Here is a 23597-nt window from a genome sequence, read left to right as displayed (position 1 = left end):
CCTTTGTCAACTGCACAGGCTTGGATAAGTGTGCAAAAACTCTCAGATTCACTTACTCCATTAATGTTACTGATGGCTGCTGTATTTGTTATTCAGTGGGATGTGTAGAAATGTGAGCAAGAGGAAATTAAATAAATACAGCAAGAATTTCACAGGTACATTTGTTTTCTTTTGAAGATAACTACTGCATTTTATTAATTGAAAAACTGATCTGTGGAAGTTTAGGAGTCAATGTCCTATCTAATCTTTTTAGGGTATCCAGGCTCCTGAAAGAATACCTGGACCAAAGGGATCACAAAGTTTGAGTGTTCAAAGTCCAAAGGTAACCAGTGAAAAATATCCTGATTTTAGAATGATAGAGCAGGGAATATATATGTGACAGAGGACAAGGCTTTTTATATTTTAGAGCTTGTATTCTTCTAGGAAAACTCATGAAATAAAAGGTAACTCTTCAGTTTTGATCACTGTAGGCTGTTGGAGAGAGCTCAGCTGAGCTCTATCATATGTTATGATAAGCAGAAACACAGAGGATTTACAAAGGTTGCTTAAATAATTTGAAAATTAAATATGCTGATTTTTAACAATATTCCATGTTGCTGAGCCTGACCAAAGCCCTTATTCAAACTAACAATTTTTTTGTAGCCGCAAAGTGACTACACAATGGATGCTACAATGGCAACACATTTGGCCATCTTTGATTTAAGCTGTTAGTGAAGTAAAACATTTACACAGATAATTCTAAATTGGAATTTTGTATGTTTTTTGGTGTTGTGGTTTTTGTGGTTTTGAGTTTGAGTTTTGTTTCTTTTTTGGGCACTGGGGGGTATGTGTTTGTCTTTTTTTAAAGGAAAACAGAGAGCCTGGTCCAGATGGAAATTGTGGAATTTCAGAAGGAGGACTGCCAGGAAGTAAAGTGAATCTATTGTAAAGTTACCATTTTGATCCTTGCTCTGTTTTCTTACAAGTATAAGTAATAATTTACCTTATTACTAATGCAAAGCTCTTTTCAGGCCAGCACTACGTAAGTGACACAACAAGACTGTAATTTCACTATTCAGACAACCTAGAACTGTACCTACTTCAGCAGTTGATACTGCTTTGCCAACATACACTTTTAGCTTTCATTAACTCAGAAGATCCATGTGATGAACTGGGGCTCTTAATCTGGGTATCTAAAAGAGAAGAATGCGTGAAATGGATATTTAGAATCTCAGGATCAGGGAGGAACTAAGGAGTAAAACTAGTTCTTCAGGACATATCCTCCCTCCTCAAAGTGTTGTTTCTTAGTCTTTTAGTATCTTGGTCTTTAGCTTCAACCTTCTACTACAGGGGCACAAATGTTTTGCCCAGACAGCAGCCTCCTTTACTAGGTGTGTATAAATGATTAAATGCTGAATGAGGCACCCAGAATGAAGTATCATCATTACTATAGTTATGCATTATCATGTAGATACAGCAGAGGGCAGGATTTAAATAGCATAAATATCTTCATAGCTTAAATATTCAGCAACTAAGTGATCCTTTTGACACACTTATTGCAATCTGGTTTTAAGAAGGCAAGTAATCACAACTTTGCTTGCACAGTGTATGAATCACAACGGCACTGAGTCAATATATAGCTAGTACTAGGGACAGTGATTTCAAAAAACTGTTTAAAATATTTATTTCAAGTTGCACCTACTAGTGATATCGCCTATCCAGAGAACAAAATATCTACAATTCCTTATAGTAATTATTGTCATTCTTATTGAATGAAGAGCACAACAGGGCAAAAAATATAAATTTAGGCAGTGAGTTTTGATTGATATCATCAAACCAACTGACCCATAGTATAATCCTCTGACATTTTAAATTCATGTACTCAGAATACTCACCTTCTTTCAGACTTGTATGGATCGTATCACATTGGCATTCTGTTGTGGCTTTTCAAGCAATAGAATCATAATTTACTTTGTCTGTCTTCATACAGAAATCTCTCTTATCTTTGTCAACTCTCTCTTTTTATTTCTTCTTTACCATCTTTTGAATCTCAATAATGAGAATAGCAGGAATTATTCAAGGAGTGCAGATATGTACCAGGAAGAAAAGCTATACTTTTTTTTTCCAGTAGAAGAGGTGACTTAGCATGTATGCAGGCACTGAAGGCTTTTTAACTTGAAATTCACTAGCAACACAAAATGAATTGTACAGATAAAATTTTGTATTGCAGACTAGAGTTTAGTATGGTCATGTAATGAGTGCATTTAGACAGATTCAGTAGTTCTGGCAACTGAATATGCTGAGCATCTGGTTCAGAGCATGTGGCTCAGGGCAGCCATTGGAACACTGCTGTACTGAAAAGCTTTGCAGGAAGTATTAATGTTAAAACAGTGCTGTAAATCTGGAGGCACCAAATTTGAATTCTAAGTAAATACAAAGGTACAAAAATATATACTACAAACACTAGTGAAAAAAATTTAAAAAGCTGAATTGTAAATCAACAATCCTGTTGTGGAACTGCCAAGATTCTTACTGTACTTCCAAAACACTTTAAGAAGCTGCAAAGAGCTTAGGCTGATCCCAGAGAGCAGTTACAGACTAACATGTGAGAGATTTACAGATGTTCTACACAGAGAAATGCAACCAGACTTGACCCCATTACTGTCCAAATAAAGCATGTGCATAAGAACTACCAGAGTACATGTATATTTGACTAGTCAAATTCTTATGTCTAAAAATCACAAGTGTTAACATTTAATGATCTCTGCCAGCTAAAAATAATGTTTCCAGGTCCCCCCAAAAAGTGAGAAATCTTTGAACACATCTGGAAATCCATTAATTTAATTCTGTTTTAACACATAGTACAGATAAAACTTGCCAACTGCTGGAAAAAGTGTTTTTTTTCCATAGCTGTTGATGTAGTAGGCTGTTTGCAGTCTTGATCTGAGCATGCATAAGGGTAAAAATAAGAATGTAAACAGTATGAGTGATCTGTGTGACTAATTTGTTGCTAACTAAATGTTTGATCATCACCAATGTTTCTACTACAACAGATGCTGGATGCTAACAGTAATTATCATTTGTAGCACTAACAGATATTTAGTGTAAAATATTGTCTTCCATTGAAATTCTTTGTTTTCCCTGTGTAATGAAGGCAACATTTACTTAATGAAGACAATTAGCCTCAATAAAGATGACACATATTTGACAGGAGACAAAGTAGATGTTTCTAGGAAGGAAACCCTTTAGGATGAGGCTGCAACAGTTCAGGCCAGCAAATCCTTCCTCACTTGAACTGGATGAAGAGGGTGAGCAGTGGTGGCAGGTAGGATTTTTTTCTGTTAGCAGCATGTTCCTTCAGTACATTCCATGTTAACAGAGAATGAGCAGACTGACAAATCTGTGTAGGAATGGTACTGTGTACAGTCATAAGGCAAAGGTACAGCTCTCACATGCAACCTGTCATGGCTTAACCCCAGCCAGCAGCTAAGCACTGCACAGCCTCTTGCTTACTCTCCACCCTCATCACAATGGGAGGAATGCAATTGGAAGGGTAAAAATAAGAAAACACATGGATTGAGAGAAGAACACTATTAATTTTTTCCAACCAATTAATCTATTAAATTTTTTAACCAATAATAATAATAATATTGTAATGAAAAGGAAAACAGAGAAGAGAAACAAAACCACAAAATTGGTGCAAATGAAAACAATTACTCACCACCAGCTGGCACATGCCCAGCCAGTCACTGAGCCTTGGCCCCCCCAAGAAACCTTCCTCTAACTTTATATCCTGATTGTGATAGCATATGGTCTGGGATACCCCTTGGGTCAGCTGGGGTCAGCTGTCCTGGCTGTGTCCATTGCCAACTCCTTGTGCATCCACAGCCCACTCCCTGCTGGGGTGAGATAAGGAGAAAGTGCCTTGACCCTGAGTAAGCACTACTCAGACACAGCTGAAATATCCCTGAGTTTTCAGTACTGTTTCCAACATGAATACAAAACAGTCCTATACCAGCTACTACCATCAACTCTACTCCAGCCAAAATCAGCAACAGAAACAGATTAGAGTTATCTCCATCTTTGCTAAGTTCTCTTTGAGTTCCTTCATATTTGTCTCACCCTTTAATTTAGTTAAAGTAACATACGGTATCATACTCGGTCTCACAGCACACACAAACAGACAATGGTGCTGGCAAAGGTGTATTTCTAGCTGAAGGTCTCTGTAAAGGGATATAGCCTTGGAGAAGCAGAAAGTGAGTGCTTAAGGAAGTGTTTAGTCTATCAATAGAGAGACCATGCACCCAGGCTACATGAAGGATGTTTCTACTGACCTTAATGAAGACAGATGCTTTCTTCATGTTCATTGGTCAGTTGTGCCTTATTCTTTTCCTCCCTATTCTTTTCCTTTTACCCACAATTTTTTAAAATCAGCAGGAAATGTCCTCTGCTTATGTAAAAGCTTAATGTACTTGGCTTACTTACAAGATGCTAGTCAATATATCCCGGCCAACCCTGAGCTAGTGTGTTATTTACTGCTGCAGCTGGATTCTGCTAAGTGTATAGGGCCTGGTGGGATTCATTACATGGTACTCAAAGGAATGATGTCCTTGTGAGACCTTGCTCAATGATTTTTCAATGGTCTTGGGAATCTGGAGAGGTTTCAGTTGTCTGAAAACTGTCAAATGTTGGCCAAATTTTCAAGAAGATCTAGACAATGACTCTGGTAACTACAGGTCTGTCAGTCTCACATCAGTGCCTGGTAAAATTATGGATAAGATTATTCTGGGAAGTAGTGAAAAACTCTTGAAGGACAATACAGTCATCATTGGTAACAGTCAACATGCCTTCATGAGGGAAATACCCTGCTTGTCTAAGTTAATTTCCTTTGATGACAAAGCAACCCACCTAGCTGATCGAAGGAAGCCAATTGATACAATATTTTTGGATTTCGGTAAAGATTTTTTATATTGTCTCTCACAGGATGCTTTTGGACAAAATATCAATCACAAAACCGGATAAACACATCATGTGATGGGTGAGCAACTGACTCAGAGGTCAGGCACAGGGTTATAGTGAATGGGGTGACATCAAACTGGTAACCTGTCACTAGTGGGGTTCTGTAGGCTTGATCTTTGGCCTTGTGCTCTTCTTCAACATTTTTGTAAGTGATTGGGACACAAGTCTGTAAGGTATACTAAGTAAATTTGCTGATGTTACTTAATTGGAAGGAGTGTTGACTCCATCAGAGAGGCCCTGCTGAGAGACCTTGAAAAATTAGAGGGCTCAGCAATCACCATTTGTATAAAGTTTAACATGAAGTCCCAGATTCAGCACCTGAGACAGGATAACCTTGCATGTAAGGACAGACTGGGGAACAAGAGTCTGGAAAGGGCTCTAGAGGTCCTGGTTGATGGCAAGGTGAGCATGAGTTGACAGTGTGTCCTGGCAGCCAGGAACAGGCACTGGAACAGGCTCCCCAGGAAAGTGGTCACACCCCAAGCCTGTAAGAGTTCAAGAAACATTTGGACAATTCTTTCAGCACAGGGTGTGATTTTTGATGTTGGCCTTTGCAGGGCTAGGAGGTGGGCTGCATTCTTGTGGGTCCCTAACAACTCAGGATATTCTGTTATTTTGCCCTGTGACCAGGGTGCTGAGACATGTCTTGCCTGGTAGGCAGTGCCTGTCTAGAGGACGTCTGCTACCTTCTGCTGGGCATTTGCACTTAAGTCCCTTGGGGCATGTTATGATTCCTTGAGATTTATCATTGGCATTCTCTCACCCCATGTTTTTACTTAACACTGTGATAACAACATTTTACTCTGAAGTCTGCCAATAGATAGAGCAAATATAATTTCCATGCAACATTCTGAAAGCTGCCTGCATGTCCACCTTTTAGATTCCATCTCTGTGTTTGATCCCTCCGAGGATTTAAAAAGCAGGAAAAATTTCGGAGGAAACCAGCTCAAGAATTTTTTTTTTTTTTAGTTTCAAATTGTCTTTTATTATTGTAATTGCTACTTCAGTTACCGCCTTTGAGTCCTGCAGTCCTGGTAGACTCTCAAACCATCAGGTCAGACTTCAGTTCTAACCTGCAAGTGATGTACTGCTCTCACATTTCTGATCTAGCCAGTGCTGCAACATTAACACAGACAAGCTGAAGACATGTGACTGGCACAGTGAAAGGTAAAGATGTAGGTTGTCTAAGAGTGGAGTTTTTCAATTTAAAAGTACAGTTACTTGAAGTGGGAAAACACTTGTGCTCCCAGACTGACATTGTCCCTTTAATGAAATGGCTCAGTGTCTGGCTCAGCACTGGCCATGTGCCCAACTGTCTTCATTTAAACTTTGGCCAACTAAACAGCAGCAATAAAAGATAATTTACAAGTGGATAGGCTATTTATTTGTAGATTGCTTTATATGGTTAACAAATGGTATTTTCCAGTATGACCTACAGGACATATTTTCTACACTGAAAACTTTTTTAATACACAATTTTTTTTCTGGATGCCTTCAAAGGTAAGAAACTTTGTTATTTCCTCTCTAGTTTTAGTGGACTGCACTTGTGGTTTCTGTATATGTAACTGCTTGATGGACTTGAAAAGAAGGATTTTTACATTAAACAAATTGTCTTCCTTATTAATGATATTTAAAATTAATTTTTGTAAATCACAGGCTTTTTTGTGTTTTAATTCAGTTTTAATTCAGTATTTAATTTAGTTCAGTATTCTCCAAAAATATGTTGAATAACTCATTTAGATATTCTAATTTTAATTGTATCAGTATATTGTCATTATAATAGAATATGATCCTTATGGAAAATACTGCACAGATTCTGTAACATCCATGTAATATTAATAATATATTAATGTATTGAATTTCATTATTAAGCCACTGTTTATTAGAAGAATAAGTTGTTCATAGTCATGCTTCAGGCTTTTTGTTAAGAAAAAAAAGGCAGTGCTATACCCATATTTCATCTGTAATGAACAGGTTCTACTATCCGTGTGAGCTACAGTTGAAGCATTGCAGGTTACTGTGCTTAAACTACCCACACAATGACTTTTTGTAAGTGTTTTTTATTTATTTTCTCTTGAAGTATGGTTCTCACAAATATGTATTTAAAGTATCTATATTTATTTATTTGCTTCTATTAATGAGGTATTTACAGGTGGCTTTTTACTTTTAACAGGAAGAAAAAGTTGTCTATTTGGGATGAAAGTCTCCATGAGGAAAAAATGTTTTTTCTTTTACTTTATACTTCTGGCTGTGATAACAAACCAGATAGTACATGGACAAAACAGAAAAAGAGGAAAGAATATTTACTCTCCTCTGCCAAAAGATGAAGGTAAAACCATTTTCTTAAAATTTCTGATTGACTGTGTTGCATGTATCCATGCATTTTACCATAATTATTTAGTTATTGATAACTTTCATGTGAATATGTAAAATGTGATTTATTTGGATTATGAGGGCTGGAAAATACTTTTTGACTATTTGGACATGGATTCCAGTTTGATCACTGATTTTCATGGACATGAATGTTTCTTAAGAGAAATTATAAGAAACCTGGTTTTTTTTGTTTGAAATTGCATGTGGTAGATTTTCTATACAAAATCAACTAAGATACTAAAACAATGCCATCAAAACCCTAGCTTGGCAGTTTTCATTAAAATTTCTTGGCTTTTTACAGTGGAATTTATCCTTAGAATTTTTACTGGGAAGACAGAGGATCTTTGGGAAATTTTTTTTGCAGAGAATTATCTGAAATCTGTTGTGCAGGTGTTCCCATCATTCATAGATGTAACTTTCTTGTTCCCTTACAGGTGATATGTGTCTCATTGATATAGTCTTTATCATAGACAGTTCAGAAAGTGCCAAAAATCAGTTGTTTGATATACAGAAGAATTTTGTTCAAAACATAACTGACAGCATTTTCCAGATGAAGCCAGTTAAGTCCCACATGTATAGTGTCAAACTAGCAAGTATGCAGTTCAGCAGCACAGTCATCATTGATCATCCCTTTACAGCCTGGAAAGATGTCCAGAATTTTAAGGAGAAAATCAATTCTCTGGGCTTTATTGGCCAAGGCACTTATTCCTATTATGCAATTTCAAATGCCACTCATCTGTTTAAAACTGAAAGTCGTAAGAGAAGTGTGAAAGTGGCTTTTTTGATGACTGATGGTGTAGATCATCCCAACAGCCCTAATGTCCAGGGTATAGCCACAACAGCTAGAAGTCTTGGGATAGATTTTGTTACCATTGGCCTTTCTAAGAAAGCAGTCCAAGAAGAAAAATTGCGCATGATATCTGGTGATTCGTCCTCTAAACGTGTCCTGTGCCTGGATGATCAGAATCTGGTAGTTGATATAGCATTGGAACTGGTAAGTTATGCTGATATTAATCTTGCCATGTGTCCATCCTTGAAAGATTTAATTTAATTTTGATTAGGTAAGCCCTGAAGGCAGTGCAGAGGGTTTTGTGGTGCCTTCTCTTCTACAGCAGGGGTCAGGGCAGATGGAGCTTCCTTCTGCCAGCCACTCTCCAAGGAGTTGTGTGCTTGGATAATAATAGCTCAGCTGTTCTGATCACATATCCCAGCACACAGAGTGTGTTTCTGAGCATATGAAAATACTTTAGAAGGTAGCTTGATCTCATGCATAATCACTGAGTCCTTCCCCTACATATTTTGTTGCAGGGCCTTCTAAAAGTAGGTCTCTGATTGGGAAGTCTTTTCACAGTCCCTGTTGTTAGCACTGTGCCTTAATACTGTCTGTTTAGCTATCCCATTAATTCTCATGTCTTGTCTAATCATTGTGTGTCACTCGGAATAACCCTCTCTTCCTACCAAGAACTCCTTTCTGTATGAGTAGTTCCACAGACTGGTTCTCTCCCCTTTGAGAAAGGAATGAAGGATGAAGGTATTCATCATCTCTACCATCACCTCGGGGAGTCTATAAACTAGATAGGAAAAATTAGTACTCTGTTAAATCATATCTATATTAAAGTAATATTTTTATTTTATTTCATTTTCAGGAAGCCTTGCTACAGAAGCAGGTAGGGGTTTTGAGCTTCGTGTTTGGTTACTCTTATTGCCACTAAACTTCCCAAAGTCTGCTTCTTCTATGACAAAATAATACTTAAGGATTAATCATCCTTCCCTCTCTGGTTAAATTTTATTACCATGATTACCTTTTATTAAACTTTCCTGCATTTCTTCTGTCCTTTCTCCTGAGAAATCTATGATGTTAGCTCATTAGTGAGTAGTTTCAATAGTAAAACATAAAGAACTCTTCCTACAAGAGTGAATATGTCTAATGCAAGACATGCAAATTCATTTGTGGTCTTGTTAGAAAACAATAGCAATGTTAAAATGGTTCAAAATTTATATAAGGTTTCACAGTACTGTTTATTATGCATATGCTGTCTTAAGCATTTGTAATTATTACAGTGCCTACAGTGACTGTAATAATTGCAAATTCTTAAGAGTAAGAGATTTATTTTTGTTATAAATAAATCAAGTTATGGATTTTCGTTGCTCTGTATGGAAGTTTGATGTTGATTTTGTGAGTAATAAATATATTAGAATATCATTTATTTCCTATTATTCCACTATTATGTTATTTCATCTGTGACTAGGCAAAACCAAACTTTTTTTCTTTAAAATTTTGAAATAATATATTTGAAAAACATTCTCCTTTATCTTTCCATTAACCTGGTAGTGTGTGCAGAAGACCTGTGAGTGTGAAAAGGGAGAAAAAGGAGACAAAGGTGAAAAAGTAAGTATGCATTTATTTGAGTAGGCTCAAAAATTTGAATTTTAATAAAGATCAAAACTGCACTGTACTTTAACTGGTTGCTATATGAACAAGCTTTGCATGCACTATTAGCTTTGCATGCACTGCAAAAAGATTGCACTGCAAAAAGATTGATTTTTAGCATGTCATGTTAGTAGTGAAAGGCCATAGTTTAAAGAGGTCAGAAAAAAAATCTATCCGTAGTCAGACACTATCTTGAAAATCTATTTTTATTATTGAGTAATAAAACACTGTGGATAAATGGGTGATTTTGGACCCCAAATAAAAAAGTTATTCTTGAATCTTGCAAGGAAAGGGGAAGGAAAGGTCCATTAGACAAAGGTTTTCACCCACCACCAACTTCTATTTTTGTAAGGGGTAAAGGCTCAAAAGTCTGAGTGTAATGGATGTATGAGGAAAGGTCTAAAACTCTGCCTCCAACACTCTCTTCTCTCTTGTGACACTCCAGCACATATTTCTTGGCTCTAGTAAGGAACAGTGGGTGACCTCTCTGACCATTTTTCTGTCTTTAATAATTCCCCCAGGGACAAGCAAGGTACATTCAGAAGTTTTTTCCTTTCTCTCTATTCTCTAATGGGTCACCCATACCATTAGCAGGTTATGACACCATATCCTATCATTCAATCCTTGTGGATAATGTGCATCTGGATAATGTGCTCCAGAACCTCTGTTTGCAATTTAAAATTTTAGATCCAAGAATTTTTAAGTTATTTTATCCAAAATTTTTAGATGTAGCCTATTATACAGATGTGTATACACCAAACTTTCTAGTCCACAACATCATGATTTTCCAAAGAGTAACAAAAAATGGTGCAGTAATTTTTTCCTTAGGTCTGCAGAATATTGACCCTAAACTGTTCTGTACAGTTTTTTTCTAAGCAGAAAAGATGAGATAGTGGTGGTTAATTGAGAAATGGGAAGGAAGAACTGTGTTTTCTGTAATGCCTTCCCGATTAGATTTTTCAGATGCTCTGTAGAAAATTTATTTATCATTGAATATTGTTTAAAAATATATTTGTAGATACCTTATAATACCAGAACAGGTTTAGCTAAATGAATATTGTGTCACATGTACCATACTTGAATCAGTGGGGGTTTCTACCAAAGCTTATTCCAGGATGATTTTGGACTAAAATATAGTCTTAGACAAGGTGGAGAATTTCATTCTCACAATGATAATAACATTTTCCTGCTGTGTTTCAGGGCAGTGATGGCAGCAAAGGGGAGAAAGGTGATGCAGGACCAAAAGGAAACAAGGTAATGTGAATTTAAAAAAAATAAAGCTAATTTCTATCCAGTTATTCAAACCACAAATGTGAATATAGCAAAGGAGAAGTGTGTTAAAATAAGTTCTAAATGTTGAGATTTGCTAGTTTATAGTTAGCTGCTTTAGAAGTGTGAGATAAAAATTTAAAACTAAACTGCTATCAAGATAACACTGCCCATCATTCCAGTTTTTCTCTGACAGCAGAGGTCTCTGAATGTAGCTGAAGGCTCTTTAGGTTCCTGAGAGTTTTCTAACAGTACACAGACCCCTTGATCAGAGTGGTTCACTCTAATAACGAAGATTTCAGTCATCTAATGACAATTGTTCAGTTTTCCATGTTAATGATCAGGAAATGTGTATATTTGATTGTGGAAGGAAGAAGTGTGAACATTACTAAACAGGAAAAAACAGTCTTGCTTGTTTAACTGTGTTCTTAGTTTTAGTGAAATATATATTTCAGTTGTATTCCTTTGTTTCCAATAGGGTGATGCTCAAAAAGGAGATCATGGAGAGAAAGGGGAAGAGGTGTGTGACTACTGCTGTGCTAACCCATAGTTTGTCTTTTCACATTTTCTGAACTAAAAATGTTATTTTCATTTTTTATGTGTCTACTTTACTCAATTATTGAAAGCATCTACACTTAGGCCTGATTTACAGAAGCATGTATACTGAAAGAAAGAGTCTAACCATGTGCTTAAATATACAGATGAGATGCTACTGGGAGAAGGAACTTCTGAAGCTATGTGATTTTGAATTGGCTTGCATTAGACTTATCCCAAAGACAGACCTGATAAAAACACTGCCTGGTTCTTTGGTGGCTTCTAACACCTGATAATTCTCAGACTTCTTGTTGATTCACTGGAGAAAGATTAACCCTACTCCATGTATAAGAATAACTCAGTTGAAAAGTCCCTTTTAAATGTCAGCATGTATCTTCTAGGAGGTGGCAAATTGAGTGACATATTTACAGCAAATATATGAGTAAAAAATACACATCTAGATTTTCAGAGAATTATATGTTAAACAATTTCAGAAAGATATTTTATTGTCATGAATAAACTTCTGAAACATAGTTCTTTACTATGGGGGGGATTGGGGCTTTTTCTACTTAAATTAGCAGTATGTTAGGCCTTTGCTTTCTCTATTATGATTTTTTCCTTTTTTCAATTTTTGAATAGGGAGCTCCTGGCTACAAAGGAGACAAGGTAAGTTTTTTATAGAGTAGAAGTAGTCTGAAAATAAATTGTCACTTGCTGACAGTGTATGTGAAAGAATGGAAAAAAGAGCTTGTCTTGTCTTTTTGTCATGAAAGATCCTGATGCAATTCCCAGAAGTAAATTCAAAATTTATGCAAGTGCTCTTGAGACTGGAATGCTGGAAATAAAAACAAAAACCCCACAAAATCAAAGACTGTAATCTAAAGATAACAAAAAGAAAAGTGTCAATGACCAGAAAAACAGTTTTTGGAAGGAAAAGGAAGTTGTGGGTTGAATAAGAGGTTAAGTAGAAAGAAAGAGAAAATGCTTACTGCAAACAATGTGACAGCCATCAGCTTTTGAAAAAAAATTACCACAATGAAGTTTGCTTTTAACCTATTTATAATTTGCAAGGGCTAATGCTCAATCAAGAAACTTTTCAATATAGTCTCTCCAAGAAGATAAAAAAACTATGCATTTCAGTGACTTGGAGGATTCTAGAGATGAATTGCAAAGTGGACCGTCATAGTCAAAAATGAAACAGAGATAATTCCATTTTGACTTTTCTTCATTTGACACTTATATCTCCACATTGTTAGTAAAAGCAGTGCCTCTATGAATCTTAGCATTCATTAGTAAAATGCTTCAGTCAATTTTGTAATAAGATTTCATGAAAATGGGAACAGTAGACTCATAGGTCTACTTTTCATGTGTCTACAGATATGTTAAATCATCAGGGAAAGACCTAATTCTTTCTTCATTCCATATCTGCAATCTCAGAATTGTTACTCAGGAAAGTCTCAGACACCACAGTAATGAAATCAGAGCATGGAAAGGATCTCTGGAGACAGTGCAGTGAGGTGGAAAACTGCAGCAAAACTTATTAGATATTAAATGTATTATCCTCCGATATAAGCTGGATGTTTTGCAGGCATTTTCAGGAACGACCTATCTTGAGTAGAACAGATCTTATCTTCTACAGACCATAAATAATGATGCCACTTCCAGGTCCTCAGAGTCAACTAAACGTCTTGTGCTACTGCCTGCAGGGTCTTTAATGCCTGTAGCATAATCAAATCATCTTGTTTAGCTGTGAACCCTCTGATTTCTTATAAAGGGTGAAAGAGGAGAATGTGGAGCCCCAGGACCAAAAGGAGAAATAGTAAGTATAATTTTTATTTGAACTGTTTCATGTTGATGAAGATACCAGAAAATCATGGAACATATGCATAAAGACAGTTTAAAAAGGCTATTGTAAATTTGGAATACCTTATAATTCCCTGGTGGTAGAGATACATTCATAGTAGAAGAAAAATTTGTAAGAACTGAACCAACTGTTCACCACATTCTTTTTTTCCATTTTGCCTAAGAAATACAGATCCTTACCTAAAACAGAAGCTGTCCTGACCACTGCCAAGCCTTGCTTACACAGGACTGAGCATCTTGCAGAGAGCACCCAGTTTATTTCCTATAACTTTTTTTATTAAAAGTTTATTTTAACTTTTAATTAAGTTTAATTTCAGTTTGAATATATTTTGCAATAAAGCAGGTTCTTACCCAAAATGAACAGCTCTCATGTCTGCATGCCCATCTGTGCTGATATGAATTCACACTTCTATCCAGTTCTCCTTTCTTTTTAACCTGGAGTGCAGTAGTGTTGCAAGTGAATACAGATTTTTACCTGGTTTATTTACATTCTGAAAAATGGAAGGATAATGGACTGCTAAGTGAGATAATCATGAATCTTGAGTTCCTACAAGCAGATTTGTATGAGTCATGCAAACCACTGATTTATGGCTCAAATAGCTAAGAACTACCAATTAGATTGCACTTGTCCTTCTATTAAAGCACATTTCTTCTCTTTTAACACCCGTATTATGTTTACCTTTATCAAAGACCACCTTAAAAAGTTTTTGATTTCCTGGAAGCTGCAATATTATGATTAATTTCAAATAGGAATTAATAAATATTCATTTCAGAAGTATTTATTGCAAAGAAAAAAAGGCATTATACAGTAATGAAAATCTAAAGACTGAGAATATCTTGTGGGATACTGTGGTTCAAAATAGCAGCAAATTTCAGACTTCAGTGAATCAGAAAAGTTTGACATATCAATGGAAAAGGAGGGAGCCACATCTCTCAGAGGAATAAAGAAAGATCATACCTTTTTTATCCAGGCATGTGAGAAATAGCATGACATTATGTGAAGCATCTACTGAGGTAAAAGGAAGCTGTTCAGAAGCTGGCAAAAAATATAATCAAAGCAGCCAAGAAATCTGATATAGAAAACATGCCAGGGCTGCCAAAAATCTGCTTGCTTCATTTATGTTGAAGACAGTGCTGAAAAAAATGTCCTCAATTGGGATCAGTCAGTTCCAGAATTCCCACCTTCACATTCACAAATCCTGAAGACAGAACAAAGTTATGGCTTTATTTTTAAAGAAAGTGTTCTAGGCTAGACAAAATCAGACACAGAACACAATAGCCAATTGTATGAGAAGCAAATTCAGTATTCTGAGATTGATCTTTAACTGGGGTGGTGGATATTGAAGCATGATTGGGAGTCCAATTTGAAAATGGACGGAATCCAGTAGTTTTAGTAGTGTGTACAGAGCTTTTTCAAGTGCTGCTCAGGCTTGAAATTCAGACAGTTTCTGTTTGGCTTTGAAATCAAACTGATGCATACACTTGTATGCTACCCAAGTAGCCATTATTGTGTCACCATATCACTGTTTGTAGCATCTATTTCTTGTATACTTGGGCTGGAAATGGGCTGGAGCAGAGTGGGCTTCTCTCTCTCTCTGGTGGCTGCTGCTTGCCCTGGGAGCAAAGGCCAGGGAGCAAAGAACTGTTTAAAATTTCTGACTCTGAATCTCTACGGTGGGCAGTTGATGGAGTGTCTGCATAGGTATCACTGCTAAATTTGGCAAGGCTATTAGGAGTTTAAAATGTGCAATGTCTTGAAAAATGCGGCAGGCTGCCATTGCCAATGCCCGTAGAGATGTTACTCATTAAAGAAAAGAGAAATTAAAAACCAGTAAATTTTCTCAAAACTGTTTTTTGCTTTAAAAATAAATTATAACTGAGTATTGACTCAAGTGGAAGTGAAATTCTGTAGAATATGCATTTTGGTGACTAGAAAAAAGCAGTGAAGGAGGAAGATTTTTGAATAATCTGCAGTGGTGGTGACTGGTAAGAACTCATCAAATGGAGAAACCACACCTAGTGGAATAAAAGAACATTTTAAATCTATTAAAATGGCATTTAAAACTTTTTGGATGCATTTTCAATGGATTTTGTGAACTATTAGTGTGATTCTGCCAGGCAAGTGATTCATCTGATTCATCAGCAGTTTGAGTTGGTGAGACAAAGTTATCTGAAGTTATTCTGGTATAGACATTGCAGCATTTTTATCAAGACTTCTGTATCTAATATGCTTCTAGGAATTAAATTTTATAAACTGTATCCAATAAAAACTTCTTAATCAAATAACTAAGATGTTAATTAGACATTCACTATGTTTGTTGTATTTGAAAAGCGTTTTAACCAAATAGTGAGGGGGGAATGTAACAAGCAATTACTGAACACAGTATGAGAGCAGCAGTACTCTGGTGAGAAGATAAAGTCTCTAGAAAGTGCTTGAACAGAGATTTGAGCCATTACATGTTCATGTCAAGTGCTTGACATTTGAAAGCAGATTGAAATTTTCTTTTAATCTGATAATTGGATCTAATTTTTCCTCAGGGTTTGCAGGGCTCTGTGGGCCCTACAGGACCTCGGGGACCTCAGGTAAGGAAACTAAAAGCTACCAAATAAAAAGGAAAGATTATATTCTGTAAGTTTCTTCTGCTTACAACCTGTTAATTCTGTGAAAAATGGCCGTGTTTTTCTGCTGGCACTGGTTTTTAAATGTTAACAATATTCAATGTATTGGGCACTTCACAGGGTATGATGCAGAAAACTCTTGACCTTTAGAGCTTGGAATTGTGCTATATTATAATGTACTCCATTCAGGGGAAAACATTTATATGTGTCTTCAAAGGCAGCTCATTCTTTGCTTTGACTCTTTGTAGGGTATCAGGGGAGATCCAGGTCAGCAAGGCCCAAAAGGCATCCAAGGAAACAAGGTAAGATGTAGTTGTGTATGTGTAATTGAATATGTTATTTATATAGGGAGAGAGGATGCAGAAATTCTATAGAACCTTTATAGTCTACTGTCAGTAGCTTTTTCACTTCTGGTGTTATTTGCACAGCAATAATGTCCCCACATGGGTGGTGCCCCTTCATGTGATGAAGGCTTGGTATTGTTGGTACATGCACCCACTTTCTTATCTGGGTCTCCAAGAACATTTTGTAAGAACATTTCTCCAAGAACATCCACAATAGAATGCAACATAGGACCTCCCTAGAGCCGCCACATTTATGTCAAAATTTCAATCACCTGAACATGTCTTGACTTTTACCATCACTTGGCAAGCTTTCCTTCTAGAATATTTTTGCTTACAATGACTGTGTTTAAAGATTTTAAATATTTCTAGATGAAGGTTAAAACCTTCAGACTGATTATTTATAATAATTTTTACTTGCTTGTGTGCTGTATAAACTCAGAACAACTTTGAAATTGGTCAAGGTATGAGATTTTATGACAATGCCTTAGTGATATTTAAAATGGATCATTTAGAGTTAATGACTACACCTTGTCAAGCAAAATCAGCTGGATAAAGTGTGTGATTAATTTAGGAAGTTTTCTGTTTTGCAAAACTTTGGGAAATTGCTGTATGTGAATATGGTTGTCTTGCCCATGGGAGAATTATTAACATCAATGTTCTGTACAGAAAGATCTTCCATTTATCAGTTTGATACAAAGACTTTTTATGACAGGATCATTGATCACCTGGCTAACGATCTAAATTATACAGGACAAATTAATTCATGCAAAGCTGCTTTGTAAGAGATGCACTATATAAACACTCATGTTTTGTTTCTTAGGCAACAATTTAATTAGAAAATTCACAGGAATAAATTTAGATATGGGAAACATTTATTATAAAAACTTTGGAATATTGTCATCTATCATGATTTTCCTCCTCCTGAAAAATGCTTTTTCATACTTCTCATTTCTTCATCTTCTCAAAAAAATGTCTGATTGGGAAAGCCGCTGAAGAGTACTTCAGAAGTGGAAAAAGAAATAGGATGGAGTTTGAAAGAAGCTATTCATCCATGTGGTGGAAAAATCATGTCTCTCTCTAACTTCAGCACAGCAAATGACAGTAATTTTTTAATCTGTCGTTTCACACTGATGAGTCCAAGACAGTAGAACCAGAAACTTCTGTTATATACAAAACCATATCTGTTGAATCTTGTCTGTCCTCCTGTCAGTCCCTTCACATATTTTCATGGCTGTAAAATAACTACATCTTTCTCTAGAATCCATCTATGGATACAATATTTATGGTCTGTTGTTAGGCTTTAGCTGTAGATTTTCAGTAAGAATAAGAAACTTCCCTCTCTTATCAGCTTTCAACTCCCCAGCCTGCTGTTTAAAGTCTGAAGTCAAGATTCCTCTATGCTCAAATGTATATATTTATAAAAATACTGCCAGACAAGTTTAGCTAATACACTTAGATAATTATACTTAAAGAGTGTGGAAGAATTATATGTATGTTTAAGGGTTTTCTCTTGTCCATACCTAATGCCAAAGCTAACCTTTGGCATTTTGGAGCTTATTTGAGATGAGTGAAAAATGTTTTAATGATCAGTACAGATAATCAGTGGTTGTTTTCAGATTAATAAACAGCCATTCAGCTAGTAAAGGTCAAGGCCTTTTTTGGTTCAGACACATAGCAGTCTTTCCAATATTTTTTGTCCTCACAGAAGGATTATTAAATCCTCTTTTAAAATTAGTTTTCATGACACATAATACAATATCTCTGAAAAGTGGCAGGTATTTATAATAGCCTTGGATAAAATAAATAAATCTATTCTTAGTGCTGCTCCTTGGCCTTTCCATTCTAATGCTTTCTGCTTTTTTAATTGAACTGGTGACTTCCTCTTGGTGTCATTGGTACTGGTGTGACATAACACAGAACACGGCTGCTGAACTTTTATTCTTTGTTACTGGGCCATGTTGAGGTTTGAAAGAACAGATTCAGTTCCTCAAAATACAAACTCCAGATCAAGCTCAGCTAGTTTGGGTCTCAGTTGGGGGGTATACAGTCCACCCATGTAGCTGGCTGCCTCAGTGCATCCCACACCTCTGTAATGTGGATTATGGCTAGGGATGAATCCTCTCCCTTTGCTATGCCAGGTGGCAGACACAGGTGGGGACAGTGTCATCTGGGTGCTGTCTGGGTGACACTGGCTCTGGAAGCTACCAGCAGGAGGGGCTTGGTGGCATTGCACCTTCAACTAATTCAATTTGACTTGTCTGAAGCAAGGTAGCATGGTGTCCAGAAACATTATCCAAGAAATTACTTAAAGGAACTTCTCATTCTTTACTTCTGTTATTCATATGCATTTTCTTATTCTCAGTGTGAAGTTTCACTGACTGCACAAGTCTTTCCCTCTAATGATACTGCTTTATTTTATTGTCAGTAGTGAGTTGAAGCTCTCTAAGTCACAGTGCCTGCACTGAACAGCTTTCCACTGACAAGAACTCAGCCAACCTGTTCCCATATAGACATGAAAGTTTAGGAGTGGTCATATGGAGCTGAATCACATCCTTAACCTCTTAGTCATTCCAATGCTCTTTGTAATCAATCCTTACCTTTAATAACTTCTTTAATATACAAGCAAATTTCATCACTTTACTTCCACCTTCTTTTCAAACCAAATGAAAATATGATGAACAACCTGTATCCTGTCCAGAAGGCATTTCAGTGTGGAATTAACCAGAACCAGGTTTTGCCATTATGCAAATTTTAAAATTTTTTCCTCTTACTTGCAATTCTGCAAAGATCTAGCATCTCAAAACTACCTAAATAACCTTATTACCATAAAAAACATTATCCATAAAGAGGCTGAGGTGTTTAAAATGAGACATTTGATCTCCATTTTTATTTTAAAAACCATAAAAGCATTATTATTATTATTATTATTATTATTACTAATTTACCTGACTAAATACATGTCCATTTAACCAATACTAGACTGTTCACAGATCATATGTTAACAGTAAACTTGCAACACACTATTTAATGACTTAAAGAGAAAAACTTTAGAGGGTTATAGGGAACTTCACTCAAGCAGAGTTAGGAATTGGGAACTGGCAATTTTCACTGTGTGTCTCCTGTGGTCTGAACTAGACAACTTGATCCTCTTTTCAGAGCAAATCCTGAGCAAAGAACAAAGATTCTTCTGCTTGTTTCCTGGGTTACTGACTTCCTGTTGTCAAATATGCTAAATTTATCAAAGAAAACTATTTTTAAAGCCAAAGTCTATGCTCTTTTTTCTTTCACCAAACTTGAAATACCGAAAGAAATACTATTCACACTTGTACTTTTTATTTTCTTAGACATTTGCTTCACTTTAAGGCGCTCTTCAACTTCATCAGCCATCACATAGTATCTATATTGATATAGATAAGATATAAAACTTAAAGATAATTACAAAGAAAACCAATAGGAAAAAATTCATGCAGAGACAATTGAATTTGCAGAACACCAATTTATAACCCTGGATCTAAGGTAAAGACACTCAACTCTTGTCGTACTGCAGCTTATATGAGCAGGGAACTCAGATTTTGTGTTTCTTGTCTCACTAAGAATTCAAGGGTGGCCCACTATATGATTTGCTGGATGATTTAACGATTTCCAAAACACAGAGGACACTATCTCACTTAGTAAAATACTAAAAATAGAAGAAACAGAAAGTTGGCAAAGAGAAAAGCCATGCTACAATTGGTTCTGCTCTGTTAATGTAATATAGCCTATCATAAGCAGCAATGACCATAAAAATTATCCAGGGAGAATCCCATTTGTTATCTGACTTTCCCAGTAGTCTGATTTCTGTCATTTTCCAACTTAGGTTCTACATATCTCTTAGCTCAGTTGGTTAATACAATTCAAAAGCATCTGAACAGGTTACTTCATGTCTTTTGCTGGATTTACCAACATATTTTTGTGCTCTCACTAAAATACAGCTTTGCCCTTCAATAGCAATACAACCCCAGAAAAATCCAACATTCTAAGACAAAAGGACTTAATTAATCTTGATTTCCTCTCCAGAAAAGAAAGAGAATCACCATGACTGTTTTGGAAAACAGAGTTCTAGTCATCAATATAGCATTTTACAAAGCTAAATTGGGAACCCCTAGTATTCTCAGTGTTGGATAAAAAAATTCTTTTAGACATGCATATATCTATTGATTTACTCAGACTAGTTGACATTTTTTTGGTCTGTTTTTAATTTATTTTCAGATGCTTAACTAATATTTATTGCAAAAATACAAGCCAACAGCAATTTATTCTATGCTAAAGCACCTGTAAGGTTCCATAAGAGTAAAGTCAAGGTAATTTTTGAAGATTTTTTTTTTAGTGAGGACAATAATAGTGACAAATTTCAGTGAATAAATTACAAACGGAATTATATGGTTACATACTATAAAATTGAGGCATGAAATCTGTTTATGACCTATGTTCCACTCATAAAAAAGTGATGAGCAGGGAGTACTTATGGTTACTATTTCAGAATTGAACTTGGGTTTATTTAAACTCTTGAACCAGCTACTAGAGATAAAGTTCATGTTTCTAGAAATCATAATATATTCATGGGAAGACTGAGAATGATGTTCTGTGATGTTCCTCCCTGGAAAATTTGATTTGCATAGTAAGATTTTCAATTAAAGGCTAAAGTTTTATGAACAGACATATATTCAAACTTCTAAGGAAAGGGTTAAGTTTGAATGTGGATATTCAAAGCTGTTTTCCCATAGAATCATCCCAGGACAATTCTGTAAAAAATCCATCGTTGCATATTTTCCTGAATACATTTCCCAGAACAAGCTGCTAAGGGATCTGCTTCTTCTCTGATGACATATGAATTCTTTCCTCACTTATGTGGCAAGTTGCAGCTTTCCCAGAAGACTGGGAAAAAGTCCAATTTTCCTATGAAAAAGTTTAGTTCCTAGATATCTCAACTAAGAAATACAAAATATCCATAATATCTGTTAAAATATATAAATCTATTTGCATTGTTGTTGCCAATGTTTACTTTAAAGATAAAATCATTAAATTTGAAAGTTTTTTTATTACTGTTGCTTAATCCCTATCACATTGTAGACTGAATTACAGTGTGGTTTTGTTCCTTACAGTATGTATAGGCTTTCTGAGAAGGAAACAAATAATTTATACTAGCCCTAGCTGGAACTCATCCTTACATAATGAACACTTGGTGGCGGAGGGGGGGATGGATGGTGAGTTTTTTGGGTTAGACTGTTTGGTATGTTCTAGGCTTAAAATGGTACAATTTCAATATGTAGAAATATTAAGCCCAAATCAAGTGTAATTTTTCTTCCCATTGCTCAAGATGATATTACATGCCAGTTGAACGAAAATCACAATAAAGAGAGAAGAAAGAATGTCAGCAAAGCATTAAATGAAGACAATTATTACCAAAAATCTTTTTGGAAGAGCAAAATTTTCTTTTTAGATGTAGATATAATGTGATATTATCGCCAGAACTTCATGGTTTTCATAAATTCCACATTACCTGTTGCACCAAGACCACAGAAGATAATATCCAGATTTGTTATTAGTCATTTGAAGTTTGAAACATTCTGTCTTTAAAACAGACTGAATCATTTAGGTTTCCAAGTTTTGCATGTTGTCTGCTAGAAGGTTGAGTTTCTTTCTCCTCCAATATTCAGGTATCCTCTTATATCCATAAAAAAGTGTTTCACAGAACAATATTTTCATATTACCCTGCATGACTTTTGTCACAAGGCTTCTTACTCTCCCTACTCCAGCACCTACCAGTACCATACCTACAGCAGCTGCTCTTGTAAGGCACATGACACCAGTCATTGGAGGGAAAACACTGTAATGTTTTTATCATGGTTAAAGAATAGAGCTTTTTGGAAAAATATTAACTTCAGCAGGACTCCCATCTGCATTCAATGCATGGCTCTGTCATGTGGGTGAACTTGCAAAGAATTATTTGTGATAGGAAGCATCCCTCAGAGTAACTGTCCTTGGGAAATTCTGTCAGGGACTGTCAGCATAGACAGGAAATGCAATGTCCTTTTGGGTGACAGGGAAAAAAATTGGAGAGTACTTTCCAAGCACAATAAAGAGAGTTGGCTTATTGTTTCAGCTGAAAGATGAGCCTGTATTTATCAAATACCATTTTTCAGCATGCAACAAGTTCCGACACCATTTCAGAGGTTTTGTTTTATCAGCTGGAGGCAATGTGCTAAATGGCATTTGCCATGCCTAGGGCATAGTGGTGCTGTGTACAGCTGAAGTATTTTTTTTTACCTGATGGATATTTTTAAAAATATATTTTCAACTTAACATATTTTTTTGATTCATTCTGTGGACCATGCCACATCCTGGCATGACAGAAATTTCAGTCTGTCTTCTCCATTGAAGAAACAAGGATTGTGAATTGGAGCAGCTAATACTTAGCAGACTGCCTTGCCTTACAGCAGCCTGAGCCTGTTCCTTTCTCTCTCTGGTACCTCTTGCAGTGGGTATATCCATCCCTGTCCACCCTAAACTGTCTTCAGGCCCTGAAGCAGCATGGGGCTGAACCTGTTAATGTGGCTTGTCAAGTAGAATGGTACTGAAGCCAGAGTTGGTGCTGAGGCAAGGAAGCCTATGGGCTGAAAGGCAAAACTTCATAGGCGTCAAGCTGTAGGAAGCATAGAAGATAGGTTCTTTGAGAAATTTTTGTTGTTGTTTGATCAGTTTCAAATGAACACATCAGGAAAACACAGGTATGAGGACAACTGGTAAATTTTCAATTGGCTTTATATTAGTAAAAATTGCATTATTTATGGTAATCTATATACAGATGAACTGAATTGTGACTCTGGTCCAAAGGTTTCATGAAAATATTATTAGGAAACCCAAGCAATAAATTCTGCCTAGGAAGACAGTCAAACTTTTTAGCTTTGTTCTGTATTTTTGCAATAGTTGCATGCACAATCCACATTAACACAATATCAATGTTGTTAACACCCTATCAGTGTCCTATGTGAAGATATGCTATTCCACGGAGTGATAGCAGTTTTGTTTGTGCCTTTTAAGACATAACTTTTCCTGGTGCTCTATTGATTTATTAGGTTATGAACATGTGCCAGCAAATCTTGCATTTTTAATAAGTTGTAAATTTC

General features: G+C 36.0%; 1 protein-coding gene across 2 annotated transcripts in view; it reads left to right on the top strand.

Moving 5' to 3' along the window:
* Window positions 1-6320: 6320 nt before the first annotated feature.
* Window positions 6321-23597, top strand: part of COL28A1 (collagen type XXVIII alpha 1 chain) — a 59636-nt gene continuing 42359 nt past the window's right edge. Inside the window, exons 1-12 of one of the 2 annotated variants that reach the window (XM_018909441.3) lie at window positions 6321-6498; window positions 6973-7047; window positions 7172-7327; window positions 7806-8365; window positions 9018-9038; window positions 9704-9760; window positions 11003-11056; window positions 11550-11591; window positions 12245-12271; window positions 13380-13424; window positions 16007-16051; window positions 16336-16389. In XM_018909441.3, the coding sequence (XP_018764986.3) occupies window positions 7195-7327; window positions 7806-8365; window positions 9018-9038; window positions 9704-9760; window positions 11003-11056; window positions 11550-11591; window positions 12245-12271; window positions 13380-13424; window positions 16007-16051; window positions 16336-16389 (1038 nt within the window). In that variant the 5' untranslated portion in view covers window positions 6321-6498; window positions 6973-7047; window positions 7172-7194. The remainder of the gene's footprint in view (window positions 6499-6972; window positions 7048-7171; window positions 7328-7805; window positions 8366-9017; window positions 9039-9703; window positions 9761-11002; window positions 11057-11549; window positions 11592-12244; window positions 12272-13379; window positions 13425-16006; window positions 16052-16335; window positions 16390-23597) is intronic. The other variant, XM_050971329.1, reaches the window with a different exon arrangement.

This window comes from Serinus canaria, chromosome 2 (assembly GCF_022539315.1).
Source record: "Serinus canaria isolate serCan28SL12 chromosome 2, serCan2020, whole genome shotgun sequence".
Taxonomy (NCBI): Eukaryota; Metazoa; Chordata; class Aves; order Passeriformes; family Fringillidae; genus Serinus; species Serinus canaria.
Note: the sequence above shows the minus strand (reverse complement) of the source record. Positions and strands in the feature narration are given on the sequence as shown.